The sequence below is a fragment of the Phragmites australis genome, chromosome 6 (genome assembly GCF_958298935.1).
Source record: "Phragmites australis chromosome 6, lpPhrAust1.1, whole genome shotgun sequence".
In the NCBI taxonomy this organism is placed as follows: Eukaryota; Viridiplantae; Streptophyta; class Magnoliopsida; order Poales; family Poaceae; genus Phragmites; species Phragmites australis.
The window spans coordinates 4,669,088-4,688,158 of record NC_084926.1 but is presented as its reverse complement, the minus strand read 5'-3'; the positions used below and the strand labels follow the sequence as shown (position 1 = coordinate 4,688,158).

The 19,071-nt window shown below is 38.5% G+C and overlaps 1 protein-coding gene across 3 annotated transcripts; it reads right to left on the bottom strand.

Annotated features, from left to right (window-relative positions):
• Positions 1 to 366: 366 nt before the first annotated feature.
• Positions 367 to 15,925, bottom strand: LOC133921228 (exocyst complex component SEC6-like). 3 transcript variants are annotated; one of them, XM_062366024.1, is made up of 25 exons: positions 15,564 to 15,925; positions 14,193 to 14,231; positions 13,949 to 14,037; positions 13,733 to 13,823; positions 13,495 to 13,584; positions 13,312 to 13,391; positions 11,211 to 11,303; positions 10,368 to 10,394; positions 9,910 to 10,017; positions 9,016 to 9,154; positions 8,880 to 8,927; positions 8,103 to 8,158; positions 7,557 to 7,665; positions 7,257 to 7,397; positions 7,000 to 7,179; positions 6,793 to 6,876; positions 6,614 to 6,700; positions 5,820 to 5,864; positions 4,935 to 5,013; positions 4,249 to 4,318; positions 3,531 to 3,618; positions 3,094 to 3,183; positions 1,140 to 1,256; positions 964 to 1,026; positions 367 to 754 (listed from the first exon to the last, which is right to left on the bottom strand). In XM_062366024.1, the coding sequence occupies exons 1-25, from the start codon at positions 15,684 to 15,686 to the stop codon at positions 623 to 625; spliced, it is 2,268 nt and encodes a 755-aa protein (XP_062222008.1). In that variant the 5' UTR covers positions 15,687 to 15,925; the 3' UTR covers positions 367 to 622. The 3 variants fall into 3 exon arrangements, with proteins under 3 accessions (XP_062222008.1, XP_062222006.1, XP_062222007.1); XM_062366022.1 differs by lacking the exon at positions 10,368 to 10,394 and having other exon boundaries at positions 15,564 to 15,820; XM_062366023.1 differs by lacking the exons at positions 13,733 to 13,823; positions 15,564 to 15,925 and having other exon boundaries at positions 14,193 to 14,237.
• Positions 15,926 to 19,071: the final 3,146 nt, after the last annotated feature.

Here is a 19,071-nt window from a genome sequence, read left to right as displayed (position 1 = left end):
CTTTGGAAAGTTCCAATATACATTAAGCCTCTCTGCCGCTCTTTCTATGACACACAAATTAAAATTTCACGTGCTATTGATTCCTACGTTAGAGACATCTCTTCGAATTCTTTTCGTTCTTGTGTTTTCTAATCCTCTGAGTTACCACCGAGTTCCTACACTTTCCTTTGTTCTCTGTTCGTTCTGTTTTCCTTTCCTCCATCCCTAAGGGCATGAATAATAAAGTAGTACTTAATCACATGTGCCGGTGTAGTTGATAAAAAACACAGTTTTTTTTTCTATAAACACCTCATCTAAACATCCGAATGAAGCGGTTGCCCAGTACTTCAGATGAGAAGACAATGCCCAGCTGCTTACACTGAACAATAGTTACATCTTTAGACATTTTATTGAATAAATAGAAATAGGCTTTCGAAACATACAATTTTTTTACACCAAAATTCTCTGTTGCTAACCAAAGAAAAATGTACATTCTTGATCTCACGCTACGGCTTACACACATACAATTTAAACGTGACCCCAGTAGTAGATTTGATAAAAAAAAACAAAAGCATGATCAAAAATGAGAAAAGAAATCTTTGTCAGAGGTACGTGAATCCACTTCGCTGAAATCGTTGCATCCTCACTGCCCAAGCTTACTCCATATGCCTTTCCGTGCTGTCAGGCACTTCAATTTGCCGAACACAAAACCAGATTTTGGAGGGTTGCCATCCACGAGAGAGTTCTCATATATCTCCTTGCATTCTTGTACAACCTAAGGAACGAGAAGGGAATAAGAACAATGAATCTACGACAAAGTACCACTAATATTAACATATAATGATTAATAATGACACTAACAACCATAATAATCAAATGTTCCAGTCTCAAAAAACAGAAATTGGCAGTTGAACTGGACCACTAGTTGATGCAAACAAAGCTGTACAGGAGATGTAAATGATGTGAGAAGTCCTGTGTCCTTACCTCTTTGGCTTCTTTTCTTGGAATGTCTTCCCGCATTCCCACAAGCTTCTCAACGACCTCAGGCTATGTAACGGAGATGTCAAGTTGCAGAGAATCAAAAGAAATGAACATAAATTTTGAAGTTAAGATAATCAAACATTAGCAAAATTGAATATATTTGTTGGCCAGAAAATTACCAGGCAATCAGGTTGATGTTCCAGAATATTTGTATAAATGAGAGTAAAGCTATCAAGACTCTCAGCTGAAGCAAGCTCCCTCAGATCAGCCAGGATCCGCACTCTGCTTTCAACTTTCTGGAGCATAATGTAAATATGCCTTTTAAAGGACTGGTTCAAATTATATGGAAGCATCAAACCAGAGATGTGCTACTAGGACGATGGGTGTCCAATGCCAAAATTGAGTGAACTTCATAAAACAACACTCCCTTTGGTAAAATTATCATAAAACCACACCTTTAAGCTATAGTTTCAGAGAACCACCTTTAAGCTATAGTTTCAGAGAACCAGCTTCGCTTTGCATAACATTCACAAAACTACACTTTTAAACATTGCCTTTATATCCAATGAGCAGGCCCACTTGTCGGCCTTACAAAGGTAGAACAAACAGTGCTAACAAGTGGGGTTTTGTTAAACATCTTGCTAATAGAAGTGTCATTGTTGGCCTCTTATGTATGGTGGCCTTGGCATTCAGGACCTTTCGACTCTTGGTTGGGCTCTTCGCATGTGTTGGCTTTGGCTGCAGAAAACAGAACCCTCTAGACCTTGGGCTGGTCTGCAACTTCAGATTCATCCAAATTCTAGAGCTTTATTCTCGGTTGCCATGGTGACCTTAATTGGAGATGGCTCTAACACCTGTTTTTGGTTGGACCGTTGGCTTCATGGTCAGTCCCTTGGTGAAATTGCTCCACATCTTCTTGCTTTAATACCACACAGAATTGTTAAGCTAAGGACTGTGGCTAAGGCTCTTGTCGGGCTCACTTGGGTCTCAGATATCAAAGGCTTTCTCTCGGTCCAAGCTATTTCAAAGTATCTCAAAATCTAGGACTTGCTAGATGGTGTTTTGCTGCAGCAAGATGTGCGAGATCAACATGTGTGGCGGTTTTCTAGTTCGGGAATTTACTCCAATAAGTCGACTTATAATGCCTTCTTCATGGGCTCTATAAGGTTTTCTCCCTGGAAGCATCTTTGGAGGTCATGGGCACCGCTGCGCTGCAAAGTCTTCCTTTGGCTCGCCATTCTCAACCGCTGTTGGACTACGGATAGATTGGCTAAGCGTGGCCGCCCCCATCCTGCTTCTTGTCCTCTTTATGATCAAAGCGATGAGACTATCCAACACCTCCTGATCTCTTGTGTGTTCTCTAGGCAAGTTTGGTTCGGTGTTCTCTCTCGGGTCAGTTTGCTAGCTCTTGCTCCTCAACCAGGCTGGTCAGCGTTTGCTAGCTGGTGGTGTTTCGCGCTGAGGCAGATCGATAGGCATCAAAGGAAGGGTTTAAATTCCCTAATCATTCTTGCGGCTTGGGAAATTTGGAAGCTACAAAATGACTGTGTATTCAATGGGGCATCTCCGGCTATTGCTTTGGTGGAACAAGCTGTGGCTGTGCAAGGGCCGCTCTGGTGTGCTGCCGGTGCTAAGGAGCTCCAAGTTCTCTTGGCTGGTTCTTAAGTTTTGTTGGGTGTGTTTTTTGGCTCTTTTTTTAGCCCTTTTATTTGTGTTTGTTCTTCTTCGCTGATTTTTGTTCTGTCCCTGTTCTCAGGGTGTTGTTCGTTTCTTTTTGTGTGTGTGTTTTGTGTGTTGTACTTGATCTTTTTCTTCTCCTATTAATGAAATGACACGCAGCTCTTTTGCGAGTTTGAGAAAAAAATAAAAGTGTCATTGTGAGACATTACACGGATGGAAGAGTGGTTCTTCAAAACAGATGCTTGAAAGTGTGGTTTTGAGAAATTTACTTCAAAATTGCAGTATCCGATTTGATTTTTTACCATGAAATGCATGCACCACGTTGCAGGAAATGTTTTCACATTATTCAAACTTCCACATGGGATTATGGCTACTTTCAATTTCGAATGAAGAAGAAAGGAACTTGAGTTCTAAGTAGTATAGAACAAACTTAAAGCAGAAACTATTACTTACTGTCACATTAATGTGCTCTCTGAAGAAATCCATAAGCATTTCTTCATCTAGCCTCATCCTTTCAATTGTTTCTTCTTTTATGTAGTTTTTCTAGAAGCGCAATGGAAACACATATTAGCTCTTGGAAGGACTTATCAGACAGCAGTTGTGAGATTAGCTCTCAAAAGGGTTTATCAGACAGTAGAGGTCAGAGATAATATGACATGCCATGTGAAATTGGTGGGTGTGATCTGTTAAAAAAAACTGTCTGGGCCCAGAGTACAACAATAATAGTTCCATCCATAATGGTTTGTAAAAAAGCACTGTACAATTCTTCCTTTGGGGGTGTCAATACATCTTATATGTTCCTGAGGCCCCTCCAAATATTTGCAGTCATTTAGGGTACAGTGAGCTGATCGCACAGTTTTTCAAATGCTACTTAGGGTAGTTCTGCAAACCTGAGTAAGGAGATGATCAACATACACGACAATAGTTTCCTCCAGGCAAGCCTCCACAAATCTTCGAAATGATCTTTCGTCAATATACCTTCAAATAAACACAAGGGTCTTAAAACAAAGTGCACAAAGATACACAACCAACTATTATCAGAAAAATGTGGGCTCTCTCGCAGTCGTGTGCTGGTCAGTGTGGTAAGGAGTAGCAGTTCCTCGGTAGTCTGTTGATGCTTCGCTTATATACCAAAAAAAAAACAAAAGGAAAATAATGGTGGGGACAGAAAGTTCAAAGCATACAGGCAAGCTTTTACCTGCTGTTGCTGTAACTTAAAAGGAACTCAGTAGATATGACAGCGTCTACTGTGAAATTAGAACCTTCAGAAACCATTAAATTTTGGGGATAAAATTGCACTGGAACTACCTGTACTTTCAATTTTGTGAACTCCCACATGTATATTAGAACTTATCAATTTGTGCATGAGTTCCACATTTGGCAAACTATGTATTCTTTATGCTTGAGATTTGGGCATCTAGATGTAAACTTCAGGACATGGTATAGAATATGGTGTGGTGCAATGTTCTCAAAATTATGTCTCACAAAGCATTTCATAATGAGCGGATAGATGTGTGGTAAAACAACAGCATAAGCCACAGGATTTTCCAGAAAACATACATTCATACATAGTACCATAATGCTCATTTCAATTTTATTGAAACTTACAGTTTAACATCCCCAAAATAATCAGCAAAAATCTCGACGAGAAATTCCGTAACCATTCGTTCTAGCCAGTCTGAACAGAAAGAATCAATGTGAGAAACAGATTCAATTACTGAGAAACATCCATAATGTTAAACTTTACCAACTAGACAACAAAAGACACTACAAGCAGCATGTCATGAAAAAATCCGAGAAGAATAGTTCACAGTTGTTAGCACCTACATGCCAAACGGAATGTCAATTAGTTTGCTTACAGGGAGGGTTTAACTGATGGTGTTGGACTCACTACTGAAACACACATCACTGAGATACCTAAACTTGACATTCAATACTAAGTTATACAGCCAGCCTGGAAAAAGCAATGACCAGGGAATTTCTGAATGTTAACTGCAAACAAACCTAAACAACTATTTGCACAAATAGCTGCTGAGTAGCTGTGATTGAAAATAACAGGGAACATTAACACACAAAAATCATCAAACCAGTGAAAAAAAGTCTGAAGATAGAGGGAATCATTGTAACTGTGTAAGCTTATAGCGCATTAGCGCTACAAAACCCCAGTGCTTTTTTGGCCTATAAGCCGCTTACAAATGTCAATGAGTTGCAGGTACCTCAAATTCCAAAGTTGTATAAGAATGACATGAAAAATAAAGAGAGAGAAATGGAGAAAGTTACTACGAAAGAATTACCTTTCTGGTAAAGCTTCACAAGTAGATCCTGCACACCTGGGTCTTCAAAAATAGCACTAACAGTTTTGAGGACTGCCTCCTATTGAGAAAATGAAGAGTGCTAGTTTAAGCCACTATAACTTTTTATTGCTCATGATGCAGACAACATAAAGTTTTCAGCTGTCCCTCACAAGACAGCTGAGTTGATCAGCGCATACGACTCTAATGTTAGGAATATAGAGTCCTTATCCTTTACGTATAGGTTACTAGAGTCCTTTCCTTGTACTCTCTTATGTACTCTATATATTACCGTATTAGGGCTACCATTGAATACAAGCTGCTATTCCTAACATCTAGCACCAGTTTCTCAGACAATGCTGGATGGTGGTAATAAAAATACCAAGAGTTAACCACAGCAGAGCCGGTTTTAGTATTCAACTTGCTTTCCTAGGACCTGAACGAAGTTACATAGTTGAGTGTTCCACCAGAAGTAGGGATGCTCTGTAAGGAATCTTTCTGATTACCTCCCCACTTTGTGACAGTGTTTCAGTTTCTACATCGCATAAAATACCTCTAACCAGGGATCTTGGTTACATGACCGCAACAGCACAAGTAGTTGGATGTGTAGCAAGTGCCCAAATCCAACCAGTAACAATGTAACATGAACAAGCAAAGTAAAAGCACAATTTGTCCATGAAAGACCCTTTATGCTTTTACGTCGGATATTACTTAAAAGCTTCGTTGGTCCTAACAATATATGAAACTAGAAAAGCCATGTTGACCTTGGATACCTCAAGAAATACTTTCACAGTGGTAAGAGTCAAGTTTCAGGTCAAGTTTCATTCCTTAAACCTAAGAATAAGGTTATACAGATGTATAGCTATATCACATGCATGCAGAACTAACCTTGGCAACCTCAAGAAATCCTTTGCAAGTGTCTTCAAAATTAACCTGCAAATGAATGTTTTGCTTGTTCAAAAATCTTGAAGTGTGTGAATAGAAAGATAGAAACAAGGCAACTGCAAAGAACAATTAGCATCAAACTCCAAATAGGGTTAACACTCTACAGTTATACGGAAATACAGCCGAGTACCCAGACCAGGAATCGGCAGGCACCAGATTTCTCCCACCCAGTTTGTACTCCCAATTCAAACAAACCAGATTTGGAAGGTAGGCTGCCAGTGGAATTTTATTGATAAAAAACATTCACAAGGGCATGGATTTGTGAAGCATGTGAAGTCTGCATACAAAGGATTCCACCAAGGTATAGTAGGCACACGATTTTGCAAGTTCTGACCAAAGAAAAACACATCTGATGCTTCTAGCAAGTTAGTTGAGAACAAGATATGGTGATGTTTATGCATTTATCCTTTAGACCAGACACAAGCATGCTTCTAGATTTGTCCATTTCAAAGTTGAATATTACACCCGTATGACTAATACATATGATATAATCGCTCTCCACGCCCAAATTTTCAAGTAACAAAAGACAGATTTGTATGTCCCAATCCTTAACAGGAAAGTTTATTCGCTACACCAGACGCAAGTAGGAAAATTAGTTACTGCTAGAAAATAGAACCCTGGCTCTGATAATACGGGTATTATTTCCAGTTCAAAAGGACGAAACTTCGAGAACGAGTGAGCTATGATTGAAAAGAATGGCATCTAATAAAGAGCAATGTTTTGTCACTGATTTGCACCTGTTCAGCATAATTTTGCGGAAGTGCCTCCAATGTACTGCTACTTAGATCTGATGAAAGTTCATAGCACCACAGGTTATTGTTAATCTGCGGCAGCAATATCAGGACCAAATAATAAGCAACAAAGAAAATCAGGGACTCCGCATCACATTGACTTCTAATTGGAGAAAGCAATATACCAATGCACATAGAGATTCCAAACCAACATCAAAAGCTGGCTCCTCAAGTCTTTGCCTCTCAGCTGCTTGAAAATCAAGCATGACCTGCAAAGGAACCAAAGTAGAAAATTAAAACAACATATGTCAATAGCTGATTCTAACAGCACAAAGCAAATCATAACAAAACCAGGTACACTCACACCACCCAAAGGGAAGCTATATAAATACCTGAATAACTGCAAGATCAATACGATATAGCATGACATCTGTGCTGTTGTCTCTAACTATCTGGACTTGCTCTGTCAATATTCTGAATAGATCCACGGCTGCAGGTGTATAGCGTTTTCCATCCTCGGTACTCTTTGGTGGTTGTGTTTTGTCAGCCTTCAAAATGTTAGTGTACCATTTCTACAGAAGAAAATAAGAAAAACTAATGATTATCATGATTAAATTCAACTTCAATCAACAGATCTAGAAAGAAATACCTTAGTTGATGCTTGCATACGCTCAACATACATATTCATGAGGGGATCCAATGCACCACTTTCTGAACAAACTTGGGCAAGTGATTCATCCACGCCAAGGCCAATAAGATTTTCTTGATATTGCACAACCCAACCAGTTACCTACAGTGACTAGCCTATTAATGAGCTTGCTAATGTAAGAGAACCAAAACCAAACAGGAGATAGTCATGAATCAAAGGAAAACAATCTATTCAAGTGTGTATTTTCCCTAATACATCTTATGGAGAACAAAAAAAATATGAATATTTGAAATCAGGTACCTTCAGGATATTTATATTTTGAATATCATTCGCTCTTTCACTGAGAAGTCTTAGCATCTGAATGAACCTCTCAGTATATAGGTTTACCATGAGCTGGAAAATTTCGTATCTGCGGAGAAATAAGAAATATGATACTTGAAGACATTAGCGGAGATATGCAATCAACTAGGAATCTTTCTGCACATCACCATTTCTAAGGATAGCCCTCCTCTCAGAATACTGGCAGTTGATGACATGTCAAAATGATCAATAATGTTTTATACAAGCCAAAACACCATGTTTTTCACCCAATCATGTTAGTTTTAAGTAATACATAATTTCTGTGTGAGCTGACTTGTTGAAAAGTTAGAAGGAACACATATTTGGAAGCAGCCACATAAACTGAATTATGAGATGAAGTATGGCCCATTATATGAACTATCAAAGTTTATTTGTCTTGCTATCGTAAACCGGTTACCAACTTCCTGTGTAAACAGAATAAATAGTACTAAACATTAAATACATCTCCCAATAGATATGTTTAGTTTATACTAATTATCAGCATACCTAGGAGGAAAACATGGCGCGACGTAGTCATATATATCGCCAAGCTCTTCTCCTATCTGTATTACAATAGAAGCAGAACAATAAGTTATAAGTCAAAAAGATCCATTAGGTAAATCAAGGTAACTATATTTTCTAAAGAAAAACACCAGTTATTCCTTGCTAGATTCTAATTTGAAGGGCTAGCAGGATGGTAAGTTGTACTTGCCACAGTCACAAGAAAGTGACATTTCACACAGGAACTACAGCTGAAAGTACTAAAGCTTCAAACTTCTTGGTAACAGCCCTACAGTACAGATCATGCAGTCAACCAGTTCTAAGTTCGACATACAATATTCCCATATGTATTAAGATTTGTCACATCAAAATGATGAGTATAGATTCATCTTAAAAGGCAGTTTCATTATATTATAATTTTATTTTGTTTCAAACGTGTATTAATAGAAATCAACAGTCAAAATTGTTTTCTGGGGACCATGTCCATGTCCAAAACATTACTTTTTTTTTACTTAATGTATTTGTAGAGAAGACCAACAACAAAATTTTGGCTCATGTACATCAAACAAGTTCTAATGAATTGACAATATTGCATGATCGGTCAAGAACTGGAATACTGTTTGTTACTTTGTTTTCATTTCTTAACAAGCTTTTGCTAATATATCTAGCAAACATATTTCGACCATGACAGGTTCAGCACCATCAATCACATAACTCTAAGAGTTAGAACTCACAAATATGCATTTAATTGAATTTAACCAAGGATAAAATTAGACTACTTACTGCCTTAGCTTCCTCCAAAGCTTCCATCAAATCCTCTGAGAAAACAAGCTGTGTGACTAAAACATTAGCTACTGCTACGCAAGGACCGTAATAACCAGAAATGTGATCTTGAATCCTGGATTGACTTAAGGACTACCTTGGTAAGCAATTTGTTGAAGCGGCTCTCAACAGCCATCTTGATAGACTCATAGCATTTGTCCTTGTAGCCCTTTCCCTGTACCTTTGATTTCTCTTGAGTGCCCTTTCTTGGGGTAGCTGTTGTCCCTGCACCTTTTCTGTTACAATGGGGTAGGTAGGGTAAGCCAAATCGGTAAGTTAATAAGCAATAACTTAGTGAAATAATTACTACTATCCATAGTTTCTCACATATGTTACAGTTGATATAGATACCTAAAGATGGTACACTAAAATGACATTGTAAAGGGGCAAGTTGTGTGATACACTAGAAAAAGCAATATAATACACGGTACAAGCAATCCATCAAGTCTTTTAGCAAACATACAATGTAAGTTAATTACGCCTATGAAGTGGCTACAGAGGGTCACCACTAAAGGGGAGGGAATGAATACAACGTTGAGTAAAACACACTACAATAACTCAAATCTATTTCTCTATTTACTCACATCTAGACAAACAGTGTTTGATGATAGATTTATGTCAACTCATGTAATTGCAGATCCAAACATATGTATCTGTGAACAAGTACAACTTAGTAACAAGCCATGGCCATCAGAATAATATCAATATGTCCTGATGGTTGAAATGCTTTGTGCCATCTTTAAAGGTTGTGAATTCATTTATTGAACTCAGGTGCAGCTGTAAAGTGAATAGGTGGGCAAATGTTGATATGAATAAAAAATGCGCTACATACTCCCATCTTCTTCATGTTTACAAAAACATGGAAAAAAAGGGTAATGCAAATGTTGTATCCTGAAGGATTTTATGAATGCAGTCCTCTGAAGCATGAAAGATGTGATATCACACTAGAAGTACAGAAATTTATCTGAAGAGAAGAAAGAAACTAGCGTACTTTGCAGTTCTACGTTGGTTTGTTATTGTCGCCATAGCACCTGCACCCTCAACCTCAGCTGCTTCTTCTGCAAGTTGTTGATCTAAGATCTCTTGCATTTCAACAACCCTGATGTAAGAATGTGAATTTGTGGGATCATGTGTTATACTATGTATCTGCTAGAAAATAAGTAGGAAATATAGACAATACAATCAAATTTTATAACTCTAAAAATTAATATATTTTCAACAAACTTATTTCCTTGACATATTTAATTTAAAACGTGGAAGTGAAACAGGAAAAAGGGGGAAATGTCACTACATGAAAACAAGCACATCTGCAGGGACACATAGGTACAAATAAGCATTTAATTCCGGTCAAAAAAATTAACAAGCATTTAGCTATGAGCGTTTCAATTGTTCACCGCCAAAATTGAACATTGAAAATGATCAAAGCAGAAATTAAAGGATGAGCTGTACCTTAAAGCTCGAACCAATGTCTGGGGGCTGCAAAATTAAAAGGTCGAAGTATAAATAACAGCATACATTGCACATGAGATATCTTTAAATACAGTTAAAGCATGCACATCTTAGTTTATTGTTGGAATATTGATTAACCAAGTTTTTGGTATAAAACATAAAGTACAAAAATGACAAAGAATCAACAATGTTAGTTTACTTAACAAAAATATATGGAGTCTATTAAAAGCACGTGTGATTAGGTCATAACAAGCTGTAACATGTTTATTCAATACATCTTTATGGTTGATGAAAGCTACAATAGAACTAAGAGTTTGTACATAGGGAGGAGAAATGTCTGGCACATCAGATTACTTGTCATAATTGTCGATAACCCTTCAGAAAAAATTACATGCTTAACAGAAAAAGGTAACGGCGAAGGCCAAAGGATGCTTCAATAATATAGGATTGCCAATACTTACCTAGGGGTTGTTTGGTTCATGTTGCCACTATTGCGAGAAATTCCACAAGTTGCCTCGTCCTTACAACAGTTTGAATCTCTCGCTCAAAGGAAGGGAAACATTTTAATTCAATTATTTAAGTCAATTCTTTCATCTGGTCTTTTATAGAAACCCTGCTTTGTAAGGCTTAATATTTAGTGCTTTGCATAAGGCATGTGTGAAGGAAAGATTTAAGCAACCAAATCCTGGGGATGCAAAAGAGTGCCTCAATTTTAATAGCATACACTTGAATATAAAAGAGCAATTCAATCATGTGCATGTTCCACAGCATATACAACAAAGCAATTTAATCATCTTGCCATGTTGCACAGCATAGACAAAACGCTTGCCATAAAAAAAGTACCTCTCTTTTGAAAGTCTGAAAAAGTTAGTGATATGGTCCCATAGTGTCTTCTCAAATGTTTCCCATGTTCGATCAACATCCTCAAAGTATTCTCTGTGAAGTGAAGAAGAATTCATGAAGTGAATTACACTTATGCACTTCAGTGCAATGCATGTCATAAGAAAGATTTAGCATGTACAGTCAATTCTTATATGGTGTGACATTGTATATTTGTACTGCAACAATTTCATTCTGAAAATTGGATATGGGAATAGGCCTTCACTGACAATCAACAATTCAGCGACAGGTCGGTGATCTTGTAAATCTAAAGACATCATCCTGATGCATGTCGATGATGGATAAGTTTCCTTTTATTCAACTATTTTAATGTTATCAACAATAATTCTATGTTTTTTTAATATTATTTTTTGTACGGGAATTTCAAAAAAATTGCACAAAATAGCAAAATTACAAAAATAATACGCAGTCGCTGGACAGTTTAGCGAAAATCAATTTTTGCTCGATGGAATAGCGAAAATAGTAATTTCCGCACTTTGGTCCCGCGAAAATTACTTTTTTAATAATGTTCGAGGTACTGTAGGGCGAAAACTAAATTTTCGTGTACTGTAGCACGAAATTATTAAAAACCCAATTTTCGCGGAACCAATGTGCGAAAATAGTTTTTCATTTTTTTATGCTTGCAAAAAAACTGTATTTTTCAATATAAGTTATTTTGTTGTGGTGCACAATCTTTTTTTACATAATTAATTTTCGCGGTTAATCATAATTTTAACTTTTTAGTGTTTACATTCGAAATGTCACTCTACTTGCTCAGACATAGTAATCGAAATAGTATATCTGCTCCCTTATTCCTTTCACGAAGGCTTGAATTACTGTAGAAGTTAGTCAGTTGCAAGGAGAACAAGGTGGCTACTTAGCTTGATGAATAGTGTAACTAGTAAGGTACAAACATTATGTTGTGATAGCACCAATAGTTTTGAGCCTTCTCTGATTTCTTCGATATTTACTTCCTCAAAGTGTGGCAAAAAAGATAAATTGTAATTATAGTAGTATTTTAGTATCCTATCACAGGACCAAGCATTTTCAGTTATCTATTTTCAAGAATGGATGCAATGTTCTCTTCCTTTTAGCTCATCAGCTGTCCTATTTTTGTAGAAGAGCTCAATGTAAATGCCTTATATTTCTGTATGTCATTGATCTTCAGGGACGTGTTATTTCTGTAAATGCCTTGTATTTTTGTATGACAACAAAATAGCAACTTACAACGAAAAATACAAAAAAAAATTGCATGCATAAAAAAATGAAAAACTAATTACGCACATTGGTTCCACAAAAATATTTTTTTTAATAATTTTCGCGCTACAGTACCCCGGCATTATTTTTTAAATAATTTTCGAGGGACCAAAGTGCAAAAATTATTATTTTCATTATTCCATCGAGCGAAAATTGTTTTTCGCTAAACCGTCCAACAAGTGCGTATTATTTTTGTAATTTTGCGATTTTGTGCAATACTTTTGAAATTCCCATACAAAAAAATAATATTAAAAAACCATAGTTCTATGACCTGCGGATAGGACAATACATGATCGAAAGTAAACAGTCTAAATGTTTCACAGATGGACTAAACTTCAAAAGGTAGAAAGCGGTTGGTTGAGTACAGGTGCAAATGCAGCACGGTAGAAACTTCTTTTTAACAAAAAAATACATGCAACTGGTAATTACTGATTTATTGAGCTTAAGATGAACCAAACCTCTGTTAGAAATGCCTAAAAATAGGAATGTTGTGTCGGATTCTTGACCTTAGTTACTACTACCTCTTCCGCTTAGAAAAATATGTTGTTTTCGACATGGTCAACAAAGTGCAACTTTGACCACTTATTTCTATTTTAATATATTTTATATAATCCAATAAATTATAATATTATGAAAATACTTCTCGAGATAAGTGTATAGACTTTTCATATCTCCAATCAAATATTTAAAAGATCTGATAATCAAAGTTGAAAGTTTGACTTGATGTATGTACAAAATGACATGTATTTGACACCGGAGGGGGTAGTTTAGAATCTAAAGTTCTACTCGGGGTGAAAAAATGCTCCACCTTAGTCGGCCAACTTCTTCCTTATGAGATGCAGCAGCTGCTAAAGCACAACGCCTCTTCCCATCAAGAGCAGTTAACCTCTAATTTCAAAACAAGCAAGATGGCACAACAAAGTCAGGCAATAGGGAACTACAGTTAGGGCATCCAATCATGTCTTAATTGATAAGCCAAAGTAAAGTCAACCTCATAAGTGTGGATTAACTCTTTGTCATTGCTTAATGAGTCACGTGCTGCAGCTGCTTCAACAGAAATGGACATCATACCTCCCACATCCTACCAGCATTGACAAACAATATATCAGATTAGTTTTTTATGGCCCCTAACGTGTTAGCATAATCATTTGTTAAGTTATGAAAATGTAAACAACATAAAGCAAAAGACTTGCAAATACATTGGTCTTGTTAAATCAAGGTTCGCAAACCTTTAAAGTTGTGTTCAGATTGTTTCTTGCATTGCTAAGAAGCTTGATTTTGTCATGGTTCTCAATTAATGTTTGACACTCCTGACACAACCTGCAATGCATTTACAATAAATAGGACTGAGAAATGAAGAAAAGCATATAGCCTTATGGAAGCATGCTAGTCTAGTAGAAAATTTATGCCATGAGAAAATGTTGAAATCAAGATAATCAGCTTACTTGTCTATATCTATGAAGTTCTCACGTGGTTTGTGTATTGTTTCCTGAGATAACGCAAGAGCACTGATGCCAGCATGGGCTTGCTCGACCTGTCAATTTTCAAATATACCCAAAATAACTCATCATCCAGCAGACACACATGAAGGGGGAGATGCAGATGATGGCAGCAGTAATAGTAACTAAAGAAAATTCAGGGTGGGAAACAATGGTTCGATTAATAAGTTTGATAGCTCATAGTAAATACCTGTTCTGCCACCATTGTACTGAGTTGTGCATCATTTGTCTGAAATTTTTGTGAAAGATAGTCAGAGAATCAAGAGGTACATGAAGTGATTGAAATAGTAAATGCACTGATAAAATCTCAAGAGGATGCTGTGTATGTCCAAACTGTTTTATATAAACCAAGCCACATTTTGGCACGCTTCCTTTTAAAAAAAACATCATATCTACAGTTAAAGCTTGCAAAACAATGTTCCAGCCAAAACTTGAGAACCGATAAAGCTTGCCCAAGCCATTTTATGAGATGACCAATCTAGTTTAATACATGTTTGTGGGTATCTTTCCAGATCCTTTCTAATCCCACAAATAATTTGGAGAATAGTAGCACTGAAACAATAAAGCATGCAGCAAGCTTACAATCAATATAAAGAAATACTAAGAAATAAAGTAGACATAAGAATGAAGTGACTAAATAAAAAAAAAAACTAATCATCACAATGACCTGAAAGTTCTTTTGAGGCAGGAGATACTTCAACATGTTTGAACATTCAAAATAGCAGGTTCAAATTTATGCTTTGGATAATTCGAATATTTGCCTAAAATGAAAGTACCCAAGCAAGTATACTAAGAAAAGTAAGCAAAAAGAAAAACAATAGCATAAAAAGTCTAAACTGTAGCATCTCTCTACCAATCTTATCGGTTTATCTCTCTACCAATCTTATCGGTTTATCAAACTTTAAAGATAATTTCCTGGAAGGAATGAAGTCGAACTCAACCACTGAAAGCATGAATTTCAAACCACGTCAGTAACAGCTTGCTTGCATATTAGCTGCCACGATTGAACAAAAACACTCATCTTCACCAAAACTACAGAAAACTCATTAGGGTTTAAACCTACTGCCCATGCTTTTAAACTTAGCAGCTCCAGCTTGATGCAGATAGAAGATCTGATAAAATTATATGAATTCAGTGAGCATCTCAGATTTGACAAACTCATTGATACTAGAACAGGATTTTTTGTGGAACATAGTTCCATCCCACCTCACCATTTCACGGGAATATGCATGTACTGACTGCAGACGAAGTTGAATCAAACCGCCCATAGGACGAATCACTATAACCAAGCTCAATCGCACACAAATAAGTGGTCTTCGTAATTTGCCGAATCTAATCATAGGAAGCTATAAGACGATTCTGCTATGATCCACGCCAGTATGCCACGAACTCAATTGCAGCCAAAACAGAGGGGTTGTGCTACATGGAGAGGTCACTCGCGACCAGATTGAGAATGCCTATCGGGGTTTACCCAACACCATTCGTCCACTGCTTGGGATTTCACCACAATTGACAGCACCACTGCGTATAAAATTGCGGGGTTTCGGGCGGATCACATCACCTGCTGCCGCGCGAGGTAGTCGGATTTGATGGAGGCGATGGAGGAGAGGAGCTCCGGGAGCGGGAGCAGCTTCGCGACCTCCCGCACCGCCGCCTCCTTCGCCTCGATGCCCGGATCCTCCATGACCACCGGCCGGCGCCAGCAACCTGCGCGCGCCGCCGCCCCCGGGGCTGCCTCCGGAGTCGCGTCCGAATCGGGGCGGGATGGCGGGGGGGTGGGAAATGGAAAGGTCGCAACGAAGGCTGGTGTAGTTTTGGTCTTGGTAGTTGATGGCTGACGGGGAAGAACCAGTAAGGTGCGAGATCTGACACCTTCGAGGAACTCGACACTCGGAAAAAATGGACGGGAAGAAATTGCGACACGGAATGATTTTCGTACCTTGATTCGAAGAAAATGACTTTCGTAATATTTTCTAGAAACCAAATTATTTTTCACTTGTCAAGATGTGACATTCTTAGATGAAATCATACTATTTTTTACAAAAGTTAAGTAGAAGTTTAAACCTCTAGTTACGGTAGGGCATGTAACTTAATTACATGTAATTAGAGATGCTAATGGCTTAAGTCAAGTGCGGGTTCACTCAAAACTTGTCCGTCACGAAATTCAAAACTCAAATCACGACCCGCATAATTGGGTTAAAATATGACTCTGCACTCTAACACGATGGAGATCCGAAATACGTCGAGTCTTATCAACAGAGGAGCGGTAGATCCATTGGCCCATGTGAGAAAGTTGAGCGGAGAGGGCAGGGGGATGACGTCGGGCGTGAAAGGACAGCGTGGCAGGGCAGAAGGGGCGGACGGCAACGTCAGGCCAGAGGGGGTGGTACAGAGGGAGCCGACACGGAGGGGCAGATGGTGGCACAAATCTATCATGTCCATTGGGCTGGGTTAGTCTGAGACTTGAGAGTAAATGATATTTGGGTAATCCGTGGGCATCCTAGAAGAAAATCTAAACCCGTGCTCACACTCGCTACAAGTCGGGTACCCAATCCGTCAAACCCATATCAGGATTTAGAACTCACACCCATCGGGTACAGAACCCGTAGTGACCTGAACACACGAGTCTATCTGCCATTCCTACACGTGATATGTTTTTTTGTTAGATTTTGCAATAAGTGTATTTATTCCATTGTCAAGGGTTAGTTCTTGACAATAATTTTGATGTATATCGATCGATTGACGTGTGAACAACATTTGCGGTATTCGTGTGTTTGTGATGAACTCAAGAACACGGTATTTATTCATATTCAAGTCTTCCGAAGGATAATAGTCATACGTCATGTGTATTTTATTCTCAGTATTTGTGAACTAGTTATAGATGAGTTTTCTCGACTCCTCCTTTTCTCTTTTTACAAATCAGGTCCTCCTCTCTTTATATACTAGAGAGATGGAGAACTTTACAAGTGAGCCCCGTTTAGCATATCCATATTTAGCTAGATATTCTACTTTTGAATCATCATTATGGAGAATTGGGTGAACCTGTCACGTCACAAATTACATAATCGCGTGATTAAACTTAATCATATATTATTAGCGTTATAATTATTTTTGAGGTAAATTATTTTAGCGCACTAGAGCACTTTGTTTGAAATCAATTGGATGAGAGAAAGAAATACAGGAGAGAAAAGAATTAAATCCGCAGTTAAAATAGACCTCTTTCTCTCTAACATGTGGGACCCACCCGGCCCTATACCTCCTCCACTCTAAAGGGACAGCCCACCTGCTCTCTCTCTCTCTCTCCTCCTCACTCTCCCTCACTCCCACCCGTGCAGCAGGAGCTGCTGCTCCTCCCTCTCTCTCACTTCCTCTCAAGCACTCTCTCCTTCCTCCCTTAAATCCGCACTCTAGGAGTCGAATCAAGGTATGCATATGGTACCATTGAGATCACAAGCTCACAAGCATTCCATTCCTCCAATTTATTTGCTCATTCCCGAAGGATTTGAGCCGATTTGGATGTCTTTTGGTGTTATGATTGAAAAGTGAAGAACACCGGAGTTCTTGGATTTCCCACCATTTTCTCCTTCTCCCGGCGGTCCCCAACCTCGGTAAAGCACCTTGGGTAAGTCCTTTAGGCTTCTTGAATACGTATTTGGTTGGTGAAAATCCGAATTTGGAGCTATGTGGTGAAGTTTGGGTATTTTTGGATATTTTAGACCTAATTTGAGGAATTGGATGAATTTGAGTTAGGAATGGAGTTTCTAGGTTGTTAAGTGATCTCTAGAACCCTTGAACTAACTCAAACATATTCCCTTTTGGTTTGGAGAAGATCGCAATTCGTTTCGAGCATTTTTCCCCTTAAAACAGTCCAGTTCTGGAGCTTCCCCGGAGTCTCCGGGTGAGCCCCAGCAGAAAATAACAGAGAGGGCGCTGCCGGAGAGTCTCCCGAAGTATCCGGCATTCACCGGAGTATCCGGGTGCACTATTCATCAGCCTCTACTGATAACTTGTAAAATTCATAATTAATTCATACGAATACAAAAAATCATGAAACTAATTTTTTATTTCATAATAAACTACTCTATCTATTAAAAATATCCCCAGCCATTAAATGTCGAATCAATTTTTTTAGGCTAATTAATTAGGCTTAAGCTTCATTAATTCACCATTAATTCTTTACAAGTCCAAAATGAATGAAACCAATTTTGCTAGTCTTCTTATGACTTATTCTAGCTAAGAAAAATATTTTCCTACATTTTAGAGCATATTTTCATGGCATTTCATTGTTTGCACCTTGTGGCTTACATTGTTGCATTTCATTTATGCTTATCATTACACGCGTTATGTTTCTTAGAGCACGCCGATCCATCGATCCCGGAGACCGAGGTCGATCCCGAGGTGTCGCACCTTTGTGAACCAATGCATCAAGGCAAGCAACCTATTATGTTTGTATATTGCACCCGTTTAATCGAATTGCATTAAGTTTAAAATTGATAAACTATGCTTGTGTATGTTTGAATGTTTAGTGAGTCATTGTCGGGTATAAATAGGTAGATCCTATGTTGAATTGCATATTCTCTACCTTGAGATGTTGTTTATACATTCTTTATAGCCTTGAGTTGTTGTCAATGTCTAGGTATGAGTTCGACTTATATGCTTAGCCATGATTAGGTCATTCGGTAGAAGTCGAACGACGACGCTATCGGTGACACAAGAACCAGGGGTCCTCGAGTCCCGAGGTCAGAACAGCAGAGTGCCACGTGGCGACCTCCCACGGGGGTTATCTCCCCGCGGTACGAGAAGATCAAGTTCCGGGAGAGGGTGCTCGGGACCATGAGCAGTGGTCCCTGAGTACCCGAGTTTCCAGATGACCCGAGAAGACCAAGTACCGGGAAGAGAGTGCTCGGGCTACGAACAATGGCCCCCGAGTACTCAAGTCCCCCGACGACAAGAAAAGCCAAGTACCGAAAAGAGAGCGCTCGAGGCTACGAATGGTGGCCCCTGAGCACCCGAGTCCCCCGAGGACCCAAGGGAAGTCAGTTGCAGGAGAGAGTGCTCGGGCCGCGAGC